Source organism: Populus trichocarpa, chromosome 5 (genome assembly GCF_000002775.5).
Source record: "Populus trichocarpa isolate Nisqually-1 chromosome 5, P.trichocarpa_v4.1, whole genome shotgun sequence".
In the NCBI taxonomy this organism is placed as follows: domain Eukaryota; kingdom Viridiplantae; phylum Streptophyta; class Magnoliopsida; order Malpighiales; family Salicaceae; genus Populus; species Populus trichocarpa.
The window spans coordinates 171,093-187,349 of NC_037289.2; the positions used below are offsets into that span (position 1 = coordinate 171,093).

Here is a 16,257-nt window from a genome sequence, read left to right on the forward strand (position 1 = left end):
TTGGAGGTTTATAAGATTGTTGCTCTTGTGTATTTATAACGCCCCGATTTTGTTCCTCTCCAAATATAGCTAGGGCTTGAGAAATTGAGGTGCATGCTTCCGAAGAAATCAAGAACAGCGAGTCAAGTCCATGGGCCAATGAAGCTCACAAGAAGGCCTAGTGATCCTTCAAGTACATGGGCCAATTAAGCTCACATGAAGGCCTAGTGATCCTTGTATTGCCCAGCCCAACCTGACCCGGACCTTTGTGTTCTTGACGAGCAAGAAGTTAGACACCATTGGCATAGCTTCTGCTTCTTGTTTACATCATTACAAGTAACTTAACCATGTACAAACGAAAGTACTAGTGATCTAACACTCAGGAAATTTAAAGTTAGTTTAAGTATAAATTTATTTGAATATATCTATATGCATAAGCTACTAGGTGGAGTTTGGTTAATATTTAAGAATAGAAAAAACAGGTGCTTGATTGAAGAAATATGCTTTTTTAATAAATTTATATCTTTTTCGAAGCATGAACAATGAGAGATATACTGCTCTTTATAGAAAACGAATATATATTTAAAATATGGATCTAATTAAGATCGATTATAATCCCGTGGCAAATCTGGCATAATAAAAAGCAATCATAGCAAAAAGGGCACCGACAGATGAAATGAAGATGGGTGGCCCGCCGTCAAAGAAGAGAGGGACAAGGAGAGAGCATGCTCAAAGCACATGGAACCGAACCAACCTTCCAGGTTGATGCTGGACCAGGTGCTGCAGCATGCAAAATATCCCCTTGCTGGAGCACATGATCTCCCATATATCTTAAGTGCATCTCTTAGGTTAAATGGATATATAGCTCTTAAATTAAGATTAATTGGTGTTTGACTTGAATATACACACGCGCTTGGTTAGTTATATTTTAGCTGTATAGGTTTTTTTTCTTAGAATGGTTGATTAAGGAGCTGTACTTTATTGTTGATGATGCAATTAAAAAGTTAACAACTTCTATCCTTTGATGGATGTGGAGTCATTTTACGGTGTTTATGGATTAACTAATTGTATTTTTTTTATTTTTTTATTTATTAAGTCATTAATTTGATGAGGACCACATTAGGAAGCTGAAAAATGCGTACAAGAGGAGGTTGCGGAAGAAGCGAGCAGCAGAATCCAGCCGCAATGGCACGACAGAAGCAAAAATCCTCGTGAAAGGATTTGCAGCCACAGTACGTTTTTGTTGTTGTTTTTTTTTATTCTGTGGTAGTTTTTAATTATTAAAATGTTCTTTACCCAAAAAGATATCCATTTAAAAATATATATATTTTTAATTAAAAATATAGTTTAAAAACATTTTATACCACATTATTAAATATATGGATTTCCAGTAGGAAGTTGGCCACAGTAGACACAAGAATCCTTGTGGTAAGTGGTAACAGGTGAGGAAAAAAAGGAACTAAAGGGGAAAGGAAAGTTAAAAAATAAAAAGAGAAATGCGCGGCGGAAACAATGATGAGCGGCAAAACTAGCTTTGAGAAGTTTTGAGAGGGAGCTCGGTATTGTGTACAAATAATTTTTTATTTAAAATTAATAAAAAAATATTAAAATTATATATTTTTATTATTATTTTTAGATTGTTTTGATGTATTGGTATCAAAAATAAATTTTAAAAAATAAAAAATAATAATTTTAAAAAACAATCATTACTAATATCAAACATATTCTTTTATTGAATTTTAAGTTTTATAGCACAGCTGCTTTATATTACATTATTATAATTATTAGTTATTTTCAGCCATTAAGACTCGTGTTAGCTCAATTGGCAATATTCAAATTGTATATTTTTTAACCTACATATAAACATGCAATCTCTAGTTAACCAAATCTCCTCTGCACACTCGTGTCGTGGGTCACGTGAACTAGTTTACGTGAACTAGTTTGACAATATAATAATGGTTGTTTTTTAAATAATTTTTCATGTTAAAATATATATTAATAATGTTTTTTCATTTTTAAAAAATTATTTTTGATATTAGCACATCAAAATGATCCAAAACATATTAAATTTTAACTAAAAAAAATTTAAATTTTTTAGGAACGCTGCTTTCCCATATGGTTTCACTAAAATCATGTAAACAACCAAGATGTATTTAAGGGTATAAGAAATAAAATATCAAAAACTTTCATGAACCACCAAGATTGAAGTTGGAGTCCTGTTTTGACTTTTGATACAGTGTTTTTCAGTAATTATAAGTTTTGTCAGGCTTGCTATAAATAACAGGGAAGTATTGAAATACCAACAGGTAAAAATTTAAAATATCAAACATCCTCTATGGTTAGATGCTTACCTTTGCAAGGAGGGCAAGTCAGGAAAGAAAGGGTCACTGGCTAGCTAGGGTTTTGTTCCGGATTCTGCTTGGAAACGTGAGTTAAATTTATTTTTGTTAAAAATTATTTTTTTAATATTTTTTTATCATTTTAATATGCTAATTTTAAAAATAATTTTTTTAAAATAAAAAAAAATATTTAAATATATTTTCAAGTAAAAATTATTTTAACTCGCAATAATAACTATATTTTCAGATAAAATCTTTAATGGAAAGCAGCCAGCAGGCGGAAGAGAGGCTGGAACTCACGGCAAATTGCATGGGCCCGGACCGTAATACCAGGACAAGCTGTTCATGTAGAAAGGGAGTCAAGAAAGGCAGGCCACCTTCCACACCCCCACCCACCCTGGTCCCCAGCTAGCTCTTGGCTAAATAAACCATCGCTAGCTGGTCACCATCCATCATTTTTATCAAACGAAACGACCCACCATATAAAGCCTTTCTATTCCTATTTTGTAACCATCTCCATGGCCTCTTCTTCTTCTTTACCTGTATTCCTTTTTAATGGATGCAAGCCTATATATATTTCATAAATCAGGAAAACTACAACCGTTTAGTTTCTATTTATCTACCGGCAATGCCGTGGTTGAGATTGTGATTGAAATGAAAAAGACATAAATTTTTACTTTTATTCTTTCATTTCAGCCACGGTTTGACACGAATATCATCACGTAGATGAATGTATGACCGGTTCGATTGGTGAAGTGCAGGGTGGATTTGGATATAGATATTATATATTTTCAAGTGATATCTCTATTAATTATTAATTAAAGTATTAGCTATCTAAGGCATTGCCTGACAAAAACTAATCATGAAAACTCTTTCCTGAAAATAATATTTGCATCTGTGATTTAATTGACTCAATCACGCTCCATCACGAGATAAAAATTTGAATAATACCTTCTGGATTTATAGGATTCACGTGTAAAATACAATTATTCAAGCCATGCGAGTTAGTATTTCTCTTTGAATATTGAAAGAGTCATGTGAAAAAAAAAAAAAAAAAGTTGGGAGAGAAATTGATTAGAGGGGGACGGGATGTCACTTGATGAAGAGGACTAAACACATAGCGTGCCAGGGTCCGATCCCTCTAAGATGCCATGCCATTAATTAGGGTGCGTTGTGATTTAAAGTACCATTAAAGAATATAAAGAAATATTTATTTAATTTTTTTCAAATTAAATATATTTTTAAAATACACAATTTTAAAAGGTAAAACAAACGGTGCGATGAACAGTAAATATTAATGTTAATTTATCAATCCCCACGCATATATATACGTGGAAATAGTAATTATTAGATATATTGCTAGCTTGTTGATACAGGCCGGACATTTAAAAACAAAATTGTAAAAGAAGTGATAGGTTAATAAAATTCAAACCTCGGGTAATTAATTAAATTGATAATTTAAATATTTATTAAAAAATAATAATACTAAAAAAAAAAAACACATCCAAGTCTATTCAAATTATCAAATAATCCAATACTAACCTAATTAAAGAAAAACGTTGGAAAAAAACAGTAGAACTTAAAAAAAAAATTACCAACTTAAATAAATAAACCAAGGTAAACTAGGCGAACCTCAAGCAAAATCTTAAAAAGCTTGCAACTTATGAGACCCTGGATTCGGTTCCCATCAAAAACTTTTTTATAAGCTAGTTTAAAAATATAGATTACAAAAAATAACAAAAAACCTTGAGCGAACCCGACAGTCAACTCGGGTCAATAAATCAAACATGTGACATTCGACATGAAATTGGGATGGCTCTATAAATAGGAAAGCAAAAAAACACTGACAACAAATATTTAAAAAAAAAAACAGAAGTCAACTTGAGATAATCCTTCAGATTTATTACCCAAACCATGAGACTATGATGAACCTGTTAAAGACAAACTTGAAAAAACAAAGAAACAAGATTATTAATAAAAAAAAATTAAGGGATGAAATTGAGAGAAAAAACTCAATGAAAAAAACAATGCAAAACAAAAAAAAATTAGCAATTAAAAGAATTATGACTAAATTCGACACAAAAATTAAATGAAATTAAATATTTTAAAAAAAATCAAACGAAATTAAATGTTCATGAATGGACTTATACAAAAATAAATCCATTAAGAAAATGATTAAAAAATTAGCAATTAGAAGAATTATGACCAAATTTGACATAAAACTTAAATGAAAATAATGCTTAGGGGTCAAATTGAAAAAAAAAAACAAGAAAGAAAATGATTTAAAACATAACAAATAGAAATTAAAAAAATAAGAACTTGATTTGAAAATAAATTTGAAAAATCAAGTGATCATGAATGAAATCAAAAATAAAATCCAATTAGAAACAATCAATGTAAATAAAACAATTGCATATAAGAGAAGAGAGACTAAAACAAAAAATAAATAAATTGAAAGGCTGATGTGAATTTTTGCACGGCGAGCACGCAATTCAAAGAATAAAGAGAAGGAAAAGAACGAAAAAAAAAGTAATTTCAGTCTAAACTATGTCGAACCATCATTCATGCGCCACCCATAAAGGAAGAGGACGCCGAGACGAATCAAATGATACGATAAAATCATGGTTACAACTGTAGAAGCCAACCGCACGCGTCACCAACTTTTTTTTTTTTTATGTGTAATAACCAAAAATACCTTTATGACTAAACAATATTATCAATATAAATCATGATGATATTACAAACAAGCTCCTGCTGATGTTAAAAAATTTAAATTTCAAGGGTAATGTAGTAATTCAATCATTATATAAAAATTAAAAATATAAAAACATCATTGCGCATAGGTATTAAATTATTTAATTAAAGGGTTATATTAGTATTTTCACTATGCATTTAAAAATTTAATTACCAAAAATAACCCTATACAATTCTTAAAATTTTTTCATGACACAGTAAAAAAACTATTTTACTCCTAAAACAAAGATAAAAAAATCATGACACTAATATAATATTATATGGCTTGGGTCATGATCATGTACGGAGCCTGAAAATAAAATTAAAAAGAGTTAAATTAAAAAAATTATTTTAAAAAAATCAAGATTTCAGCTGTTTTATTATTTATACCGAAATTATATACATTATTAAAGGAGGTGTTGAAACAAATATTTTCTTGCAGGGGCCAGGCCTCTACCAGCCCCGACTGTCTCCGCCACTGGTCATAGTAAAACCTAGAAGAACTAGTTTTCTGAATAATATCTGTTGAATGCTATATAGTTCCGCGTAATCAAGACAGCAGTACTCCACTAGATTGGTTAATTAACTTTTAATAACTTTGTTTGGTATAGATCTAAATCTGAACACTTTATGCTTCCTCATTTCAATCGATGGATGGAGGGAGAGAGAGAGAGAGAGAGAGAGAGAGAATAACCTTTCACGGATCTTACATGATGGATGGGGCAGCATGATTTTTTTAAAAAAACAAGTGTTAGATCTCTTCAAGTGCACCAACCCCCCTTTTTTTTTTTATCCATGTTGAAAGAAAAACTCAAAAAATAAAGTGATAATTTGAAAAACAAATTCAGAAGATAATAAAGACATATTTATTGAATTAGCTAAGAGGATTTAACAGTGATGAATATTAAAAAAAAACATCTTGATCTCGTCCTTTTTGTAGTTTGGAATCAATACCCTGTAAGGTTTCTGTTTAGTGTTATTTTTATATTATGTTTGTGGTATAATTAATTTTTATATTTAGATTATTTTAATGTGTTAATGCTAAAAATAAATTTTAAAAAATAAAAAATATTATTTTAATATATATATTTTAAAAAATTTAAAAATAATTCCCATCACATTCTCCATCATTCTCATAGTACTGTTTGAAACTTAATTGCATGATGCAACCACATTGTTAAACGGTATCTCTGTAGGATTAATCAAATAATTCAAGAAGAAGCATAAAAATTAGAAAGAAGAGAGAAGGAGAAGGATACACTCGAGTCGAAGCCACGAGATCACGAGTTATTCACAATAATATTACTTTATTATAAGAAAAAAGAGAAGAATACAGCTGTATGCATCTCAATATCTCTCATGCACTGGTCACATCAACCGAGAAGAGAAGAGAAGAGAAGAGAAAAAAAAGCAGACAACACGGTCGACAACACAGAAAAACAAAAATAAAACCAACTCAAAATTCCCACAATTCCCACTCTGAAATTTGAACCGTATGCATTGACCGCGTAGCATTTTTACAATGTCAGTACAGTCTCGCAAATTTCAAAGTTATTAAGATTTATATAATTATTAATTTTAAAATTTATAAAATTAATTAAAATATGCATAATCTAACCTGAAATATTAATAGTAAAAAAAAAGAAGTTATGTTAAACCATAACCCCCCTTCATTCCGTCCAAATCCTTCTTATTAAACCCCATCCGACTTATCTCAAATTTAAACTTGATTAGATTTTACAAAAAAAAATAAAATTAACCTATATAACCTGATAAAAAACATGAGTTGAATTATAACCAGTTAACTTGAATAAAATTAAATTCAAAACTATTACTCTTTTTTTTGTCAAGATTGCGTGGTTTTGATTTTTTTTTATTAATCTGTAAACGCAGATAATAAATAAACATTAAAATCTTTTGCTAGATTCCTAACGTGCTTGCTTTGCTTCCAGTTGCAGTCATGAACCTTAAAGAAGCCCCGGCAAACAAACAAACAAAACAACCAAAGTATTAAGAGATTCTGTTGATTAAGAGTGTGTTTTTTGAGATTTTTTTTAATTTTTTCCTGACTAATAGATTTTTATACGTATACATATATATATTTGAATTATTTTAATATATTGATAAAAAAATAATTTTTATATTTTTAAATAATTTTTTTTTTTAAAATCAGCTGCTACTATTATAAATCCTACCTAAACTTTAAAAAGAATAAGCTAATATCTCTTCTCAGTAATTTAAATAAATAAAAATGCTCTTAATGAAATTGACAGATTATCCCTTTTAAGCACTCCTTACTATCTAGTATAAGACTAGCACCTCATTATCCTATAACAAGCTATCCCTTCCCCAAGTTTTCACCACCACCTTTCCTCTTTCCTCCTTCCTTCCTTCTGTTTTTTGGGTTTTCAGGATTTGTTCAGGTGAAAAGAGCCCAGAAAAACAGGAAGAAAAATGAAGTTTTTCAGCTTCTGGGCTGCGGCTGTTGCTGTTTGTCTTTTTGGGGTATGGGTGGTGGATGGGTTCTTGGAGATGAATGAAGAAGAGATATTTTACACTGAAGCTAATGCTTCTTATTACATTGAATCTAAAGCTTATAATCCCAATAATGCTTTGTTGGTTGGCCTTACTCTTATCAAATCAGCTGCTGCTAAAGGAGCAGGTAAGTTTTTACTCGTAAAGATTCCTTCTTTTCCTTTTGAGAATGCCATTAAGATTCCTTTCTTCTTCTTCTTCTTCTTCTTCTTCTTATCATTTCCTGCAAAACCAAGAGAAAGTGTTAAATGCTGCTCTTTATTTTCCCACGTCTTATTACTGATATTGCTTTGACTGAACTCTCTGTAGATTGTCAGATTCCATTTTATTGATTTCTTGCTTTTGGTTCCTGTGTTCTTCAATTATTTGGATTTGTTTCTTTCTTCCTTACACACACACACACACATAACAGAGAGGCATCTATTATGTTTTCTTTGTTATTCTCAGTTTCTGTGGGCAGAAGGAGACATTTTTGTTCCATCCTCTGTTGTTTTATTCCATTTTTTAATTTATTTTCACAACAATAGCAAGGAAATAATCAGTTTATTTTTTCAAACTTTTAATTGATTCATTTAATTTTTTTATCAGCTTACTTGTCTGCCTCAATTACTGTATATCTGTTTGTTTTTTCAAACTTTTAATTGATTCAATTAATTTTGTATCAGTTTATTTGACTCAATTAATGTGTCTCAATTTTATTTTATTTTTCATTTTTATTTGGTCTTTTTTGTTGATATTCCCTCAATCTTGCATTCAAATTTATTCAAGAAAAGTTGCTGTCAGTTTTTAATAGCTGTGACTTTTTTTTGTTGGTATTGTTGTTGTTTCAATGTATCTTGCAATGATGTTTTGTCTCATATCCTGTCCTAATTAGCATTTGTCAATCTTGCAGTCTGTTTGGATGGAACATTGCCTGGATACCATTGGCATCGCGGGTATGGTTCAGGAGCAAATAGTTGGCTTATTCAATTGGAGGTTTGTGATTTTTTTTTGTTTGAAATTATGTAACTTCGTAGTCTCTAGCTTTTGCCTGATTTTTCTTGCATAAGCTAAAAGTCATAATTTGTGGTCTATATTGTCAACTGTCTGGTTACTTGTTTTGGCTCTGAGCTAATTCTCATCATATGTGTCCATGGCTAATTATGTCTCTTGTTACTGGACGTTGGACATTTTGAAAAACTATGGATTTACAAGATGACAGCAAGGTTAATGGATATTGCTTGGAAAAGTAGAATAAAATAGCTACCTACATGAAAGAGCATAAATGATTTTTGCTGCATTTGGTACTTGGATTAAGCATATCTATCTGAAGCTCTTGATATAGGACTGTGGGACACAAATATATAGAATTTTACGAGGTTTAGTTTTACAACGATTGGCTTAAACTTTCTCTGTGTGTGTGCTGCCTTAGGCTACTTGGTCAGCTGGTTATGCAAGTTTCACTGCCCAGTTGACATTGTTCTGGATTGAGAACTTGACTTTGTTGAACATCTTGTGTAGGGAGGAGGATGGTGTAATTCTGTTAGAGCTTGTGTTTACCGAAAAACAACTCGGCGAGGCTCATCTAACTATATGGAAAAGCAGTTGGCATTCACTGGAATACTGAGCAATAAAGCTGTAGAAAATCCTGGTTTAGTCTTAAATCCTAAATACTTTCAAATACCTCTCTTTATTTGTCTCCTTTGGCCTTGGATATCTTGAATACTATTGACAAGGGGTTTTGCAGATTTTTTCAACTGGAACAGAGTAAAACTTCGATACTGTGATGGTGCCTCTTTTACGGGGGACAGTGAACACAAGGTCGGAATCTTGCCATTCACTATTGTAATTTGGATCCTAATTATTATTTGAATTTAACACCTTTTCCATCTTTATGATTTGATTGAAAACTTTTGAACTAGCATCATGAAATTTATGACTAGTTATATGCGAGCTTACATGTTAAAACCAAATGATTTTGTTTTAGGCTGCACAACTTCAATTTAGAGGACAACGTATATGGTCAGCTGCAATGGAAGATTTAATGTCTAAGGGGATGCGCTATGCCAATCAGGTTTTATATCTTGTCAGCTTTCAATTTCCTTATCTCTATCTTTTCTTCTTGATTCTTGGTGCAATAATTTTGCTACTTGCACTTCAGGCTCTTCTTTCTGGCTGCTCTGCTGGGGGTCTAGCTTCCATTTTACACTGTGATGAGTTTAGGAACTTCTTTCCGAGAAAAACTAGAGTGAAATGCCTGAGTGATGCTGGTTTATTCCTTGATGCGTAATTGCTTGATATCTTGATCCTCTCTTGTTTCCCTCCCTTTCTAAGAATTGATGCCTCTTGGCTTAGAACCTCACTTATCCATTCTCCTCTTGTTTTGGAAATTGCAGAGTTGATGTTTCTGGTGGGCGAACGTTAAGAAACTTATATGGTGGTGTTGTGGGCTTGCAGGTAGTATATTGATGTCAAAATTTAGTAATTTAGCCATATTAGTAGTTTGAAGGTTTTGAGTGATGCTTTTACTGCATGCTAATTGTGGTGTTTTTCATGCTTCTCACAGGGGGTGCAGAATAACCTTCCACGCATATGCATCAACCACCTTGATCCAACTTCGGTAATTATCTCTTTTACCACTCTCTTTTCTCCGGTATCCATCTAATTTGAATGTATAGCGTTAATCTGGAACTCGTCTATCTTGCTGTGATTTCCTTGTTATTTCAGTGCTTCTTCCCTCAAAACGTAATTGGCAATGTTAAAACCCCACTGTTCATTCTCAACGCAGCTTATGATTCATGGCAGGTAACAATCCTTTCCTGTAAATGTAAGAATGCGTGAATCTTTTATTGTTGGTGGACTCCTCCCTGACTAGTAAACTAAACAAGTTTAACTTATTAAGGGGAGGGTTTTGTAATAAGATCACTGAAACTCTTATTTACCATGTGAATTCAGATCCAGTCCAGCTTAGCCCCACCATCTGCAGATCCTGCTGGCTATTGGAGTAATTGCAGAAAGGACCACTCAAAATGTTCTGCATCCCAAATCCAGTTTTTGCAAGGTAATTTTTTTTTTTTAATATAGGCTGCAAAATATAACAGATTCAGTATGCTTATTTGGCCATTTTCATGTTTTTATTTGGTACAGGATTCAGAAATCAAATGTTGAATGCGATAAAAGGCTTTTCAAGGTCTAGACAGAATGGCTTGTTTATAAATTCATGTTTTGCTCATTGCCAATCAGAGAGGCAAGATACATGGTTTGCCGATAATTCCCCCGTACTTGGGAACAAGGTATGTCTAATCAAACCTCATAATTACTCATTAAGGTTGCTTTAATTGTCAAAAGAGAAATCCAACTCTGGTTCTGTAGCTCTTTTCTTGGGGTTTCTGGTTGAATTTCAAATTTCATTATTTCCAGTCCAGTTAAATTCATTTCTCACATCATCTTAGTTTTGAAATATCTAACTTATCTGGTTGACAATGTGCAGCCAATTGCACTTGCTGTTGGAGATTGGTATTTCGACCGGTCGGGCGAGAAGGCTATTGACTGCCCCTACCCCTGTGACAGCAGTTGCCACAATCTGGTTTTCAGATGAGCCGAGCTTTTTATCAATTTGCTCATCTTTACATATAGTCTTCTTACTAGATTCAACTTTATATATCCTCATTGTTACTGTGATAGAACTATGCAATTCAATGAAATTTGGTAGAAGACAATAAGAAGGAAGGTTGCTGAGAAATGCAAATTTATCTGGAGGCCCTTTGTATTGCTGGAGCACATCTTGTGCATCCAAATTACTAGATATTCAATTTAAATTGTAATCTATTAATTTTTATTATCAATCAGTAAGTCCATATTTTGGTGCTGATGCTTTTGACAATGTGTTTGGAAAGGGGACGGCCACCATCTCCCTTTCCTCTTTCGACTAAAATAAAATTCAGCTACTCCATCTTCATATATGCTAGTTGTCTTATTATGCACTTATTTATTTATATGTTTTCTATTCTATTTTTTTTCTGGGAATAGTTCAATATTTAATAGTTTGTCTCGATGGAATGCATAGAACTCGTGTATTTGTGATCAGAAATTTACAATTAAAACATAGTTAAAAATTAGAAATCAAAGAGAAATCTCATTCAATCTACTCTATAAAGGCAACAAACAAAATGCTTCTGAAACTAAAAGGAAAACGGTGGGTTCTGAAAGGTGTTTGATATTTTATTTCTTACCTTTTGCTTTCTGAAACCTCAATGCATCTTGGCTGTTCATACTCTTTTGGAAGAACTTAATAAGGTGTCTAATCGCTGTAAAATAATTAATAAAGAATCAAATCAGAACTCCTTGAGTCAGAGAATGAGATGCTAATACTCCAAGCTATTTCTGACTTTCAATCGGACTCTGCTGTAACTTTGAAAATCTTTGATTCTCATCAGGAAGTATCAATTACTTTATAAAAAGATAAATATGAGGAAAATAGATAATTTTTAGCTTTGATAGAGACATTTTTATGAGATATTTTCTCTTTAATGTTTGTCTATCTCTCTCCTTTTTCTTTTCTTTTTTTTTTAATTACGTTGATTAGCTAATAATATTTACACCGGAAATAATATAAAATTTATAGTATAGGCTAAACCTAATACTTTTGATTATTAGGGGGAGGCGTTTTCTGATGACATGCGAAGGAGTTCTGTCAATGAGTTCTTTTCTTTCTCTTTCTTTTTCCTTTTTCTCCCCCCGGAAAACTGTGTTTGTCATTGTAATAATAATAATAATAATAATAATTAGCTATTTGTTTGGCAAGTTCAATTAGGTTTTCATATTTTTTATTTTAATGTATTAGCTTTTAAATTATTTATTAAGTTAATTTATTTTTTCAATTTCATCTCTTAATATTTTATTTTTATATTAGATTTGATCCTCACTCTTTTAATTGCAATGTATTTAGTTTTGAATCATTTATTAAGTTAATTATTTTTTTGATTTTATCCCTTTACACTTTATTTTTATATTAGATTCAGTCCTCATTTTTTAATTATGTTGTTTTTTTTGTCTTGAATCTTTTATTGAATTGATTTGTCTTCGGATTTCATCCTTTGACATTTTATTTTTATATCAAATATGATCCTTATCTTTTTTTTTAATCGGAATTATTTTTCAATGTCACCCCTTATGAATTGGTTTCATTTTTTTTGTGTGTCAAATTTGGTTATCTTTCTTTTCAAATCTATATTTTTTAAAATCATTTTTTTAAATATGTTTTTTCAAGTTTATTCCTAATTATTTTTGTTGGTTTAGAATTTTAAATTGTTATCTTTTTAGGTTTGTCTTTTACGTTGTGATTCAGCCTTATGATCCATGTCACAAGTTCTGAAGGTTGGACTTGGTTGGTTTCAGTCATTTTTAATTACTTCTAAAAAGTTCATCATTTTAAAAATTTCATCCATTATCATTGAGTTTTTTGGAAATGAGTTTTTTTTTTTGTTTTGGATTCTTTTGTGAGTTTGATTTTGCTTTTCAATTCAATATTTTTTAATATTTAAGGTTTGACGATCAATGTTTTAATTTCTAATTTTGATTTTTAGTCTTATTATTATTTTTTTAATTTGTTTTTAATTTCATCCTTAGATTCATAATCTTGATTTTCTATTTTTAAAAAATTCAGCTCTCATTCTCATTCTCTTGATTTTTATTTTTTGTTTTCGATTCATTTGTTAATTTGATTTTTTTTTCAATTTTGTCCTTCAATTCAAAATTTTAGTTTATCCTTTCATTTTTTTTTTCAAATGAGATTCTTATTCTCTTAATTGCTATTTTTTTATTCTTTATTTTTTTTCATCATTCAACATTTCATTTATTAGGATTTGGTCTCCTTGTTTTTTCCCATTGTTTCTAGGCCTCATCCAAGAGTCAATCCGGGATAATTATCAGGTCACGGGTCGAGTGAGTTGGTTTGAGTTAACCCAAGTCAATCAAAATCTTTTTGTATTATAAAAAAGTCAAAATGATACCATTTTTTTAGAAAGAAAAATAGTAAATGGGTTTTGACTCTGTTTTGGTTGGATTGTCCTTGAGTTAATCAAAACATTGGTCAACCCAGGTTTTAAATCGTATTACACTGGATCAATTCTCCCCCGATTTCTTTTGAAACTTGGATAGGTCTAAACCAAGAGTCACCTGAGACATGGGTTAATCCGTCGGGTCGAGCCAAATTTTTAAATAGTTGCATTTCAAATGCGGTACTTCCAGTTTAGTCACTACCTGAGGTCATGAGTTTGAAAAGTTAATACGGGTTGATGTCATTTTCTTTTCCAATTACATCCTTCGAAGTTGTTCATTTTAAAAAATGAACTTCGTTATTGTTTTCAGTTTTTTTTTTAATCAGGTTATCGCTATCTCATGATCCAGGTGAGAGGTTTATCTTAGTGACCCAGATTTTTTTAGAAGTCATTTTTTTATATCTTTTTTTATTTTGTCCTTCAAAATTCTAAGTCTTTTTAAAATTAAACTTTTTTTTTTATGTTTTTTCTTCTATTAGATTATCCTATCTGCATGATACTACTTGCGGCTTTTGACAACCTTACTTGGTTTTGCTGATGTTTTGTTTTTAAATATCTTTTTTCATTGATTTTCCTCTGATTTTATCCTTTTACAGTTTGATTCCTAGGGTTTGACAATTTTTTTTAGTCTTCTTTTTATCATGTCGAGTTGTTAGTTTTTTTTCTCTTTAAAATACAATAACAATTCTTTAACATTGTTTTTTTACATTGCAAAGAAATTGACCCGGCCCACGAGTAAGTGCGGGACATCAATCTACAGATGAACCATATAAAAAACCCATTAAAAAAGAGCAATCCTATATTCCTAATCAATTTGTAGTGTAAAGCATAAAAGGGAAACAGCCGTGGAGAAGGAAAGCAATTTTATGCTTTACACTACAAATTAATGTGTTAATGCAAATCCTATATTGCACACGGCTTGTCTACAATTGCTCACCTAATGCTACAGCTTATTTCCGATTTTAGTTTCTTGTAAAGAGACTGTGTACTATTATTTAATATAACTGAAAAGGAAATATTTTGGTCAGATTAATGTTTTGACAGGGTTAGTGCTTAAAGAATAGTCGAGGAGATAGAGAGAGAAATTGAGCTGAGTTTAATCTTAGCATTCTTTGAATATACTGGATCAAGTATGCTGATGCTTTTTGGCCATCGAGGGGGATTTTGAGGCATACCCTTTTTCTTAGAGGCTGTTGGGCTTTAATTTCTACAGCTTCCAGGTTCTTGAGAAAAGCAGCCCTCATATCATTGGAATACATTTTCAGACCTTAGAAATACCACGCCTGTTGTTTTTTCTTTAATTTCAAGCAACCAAATTGATGCCATTTGCTTCTGCTTTTGTATTCTAGCAGAGAAAAATGTTCTATTTTTTATTGTTTCTATTAATCATGCTGATATCATGTTCCCCATTGACAATTTCAGTAATAATTCCTGTGTATCAGGTTCATATCAGATTCTCAACTCAAACATAGCAGATTTGAAGATCAGCAGGCATGATTGTGATAGGATCCCTAATCATTAATCTTTTGACCATGAAGGTGATGAATAATGCGGGGATTAAATCAACAGATTACTTGGTAATACCAGAACAACATGAATAGAAGTTGAAGGACCAACAACATAAATATTATGGAACCAACAACCTCAAAAAAACATCAGCAGAATGGAGCAAACTAGCCCCCAATTGATACTTGCTAAGCTAAATAAGATCGTTAAATCCTAGACTAACAGCTTCCACCGTGGGCTATCAACCATGTTCATATCATTCTCTCGTAAGATTTGATTTCAGGCCTCTATGTTCGTTTCATTGCAAATACAGCAACATTCATCTACACCACATCTTCTACTTGTTTCTCTGTCGAAGTCACTGTGATTTTCCCTGTTTCGTGCAAGTATATCTTTCATGTGTAAGAAAAATCCCATATGATATTAATTTGATAAGATAAAACTATTTTATGTAGAATCATCATTGTCATAATCATCAACATCGTCACAGCATCATCATTTGTGTTCATTTTCGCCTACAAGTCATTAAAAAATCGATTCTTCTTCTTATTATATATATAGATTATATTTCAATAAAAAGCAAGATTCCACAACATTATAATTCTCTATTGCTGGACATTATAAACAAATTAAACAAGTTGGTGAAACCTTTCTGCCTTGCCATTCTCTCCGTCTGGCATTGCATCACAAGACTTTCTTGTGTGTTCTTTCTGCACCCATGATTGTAGGGCCCTAACAAAAGAACCAATAATTTGGCTCACATGCGTTTGAGGTGAAAATATATTCATACAATATATAAGTGGCGATTTCTTGCAATGAAAGAAGAGATTTCGAACATAGTTTATTGAAGGAAACTATTTGTTTAGGATGTCTGCACATGGACAGACATGAACCTTCTTGTCGCATGCATGAGAGAAATGAATGGTAACCCACTATTCCTTCATTTTTATATCAGGCAGAGACCAGAAGCTTAATCTATATGGGACAAGTTTATAATCAATTTTAATGTCCTTTTCTAATGGTAAGAGACGTTCAAGTGGAAAAATAAATAAATATTTTTTAGTTATTTTTTTTTCAAATTCAATTTAAGAATTTGATGCAGCCGAACCTATAAAGAAAAAAAGGAA

The 16,257-nt window shown here is 31.3% G+C and overlaps 1 protein-coding gene across 1 annotated transcript; it reads left to right on the forward strand.

Moving 5' to 3' along the window:
* Positions 1–7,363: 7,363 nt before the first annotated feature.
* LOC18098443 (pectin acetylesterase 12) lies at positions 7,364–11,527 on the forward strand. The gene is made up of 12 exons (XM_006382188.3): positions 7,364–7,713; positions 8,479–8,561; positions 9,087–9,216; positions 9,313–9,386; positions 9,553–9,639; positions 9,727–9,851; positions 9,962–10,022; positions 10,132–10,185; positions 10,293–10,370; positions 10,521–10,626; positions 10,713–10,858; positions 11,056–11,527. Exons 1-12 carry the CDS (start codon positions 7,506–7,508, stop codon positions 11,161–11,163), a joined length of 1,260 nt encoding a protein of 419 aa, XP_006382250.1. The 5' UTR covers positions 7,364–7,505; the 3' UTR covers positions 11,164–11,527.
* Positions 11,528–16,257: the final 4,730 nt, after the last annotated feature.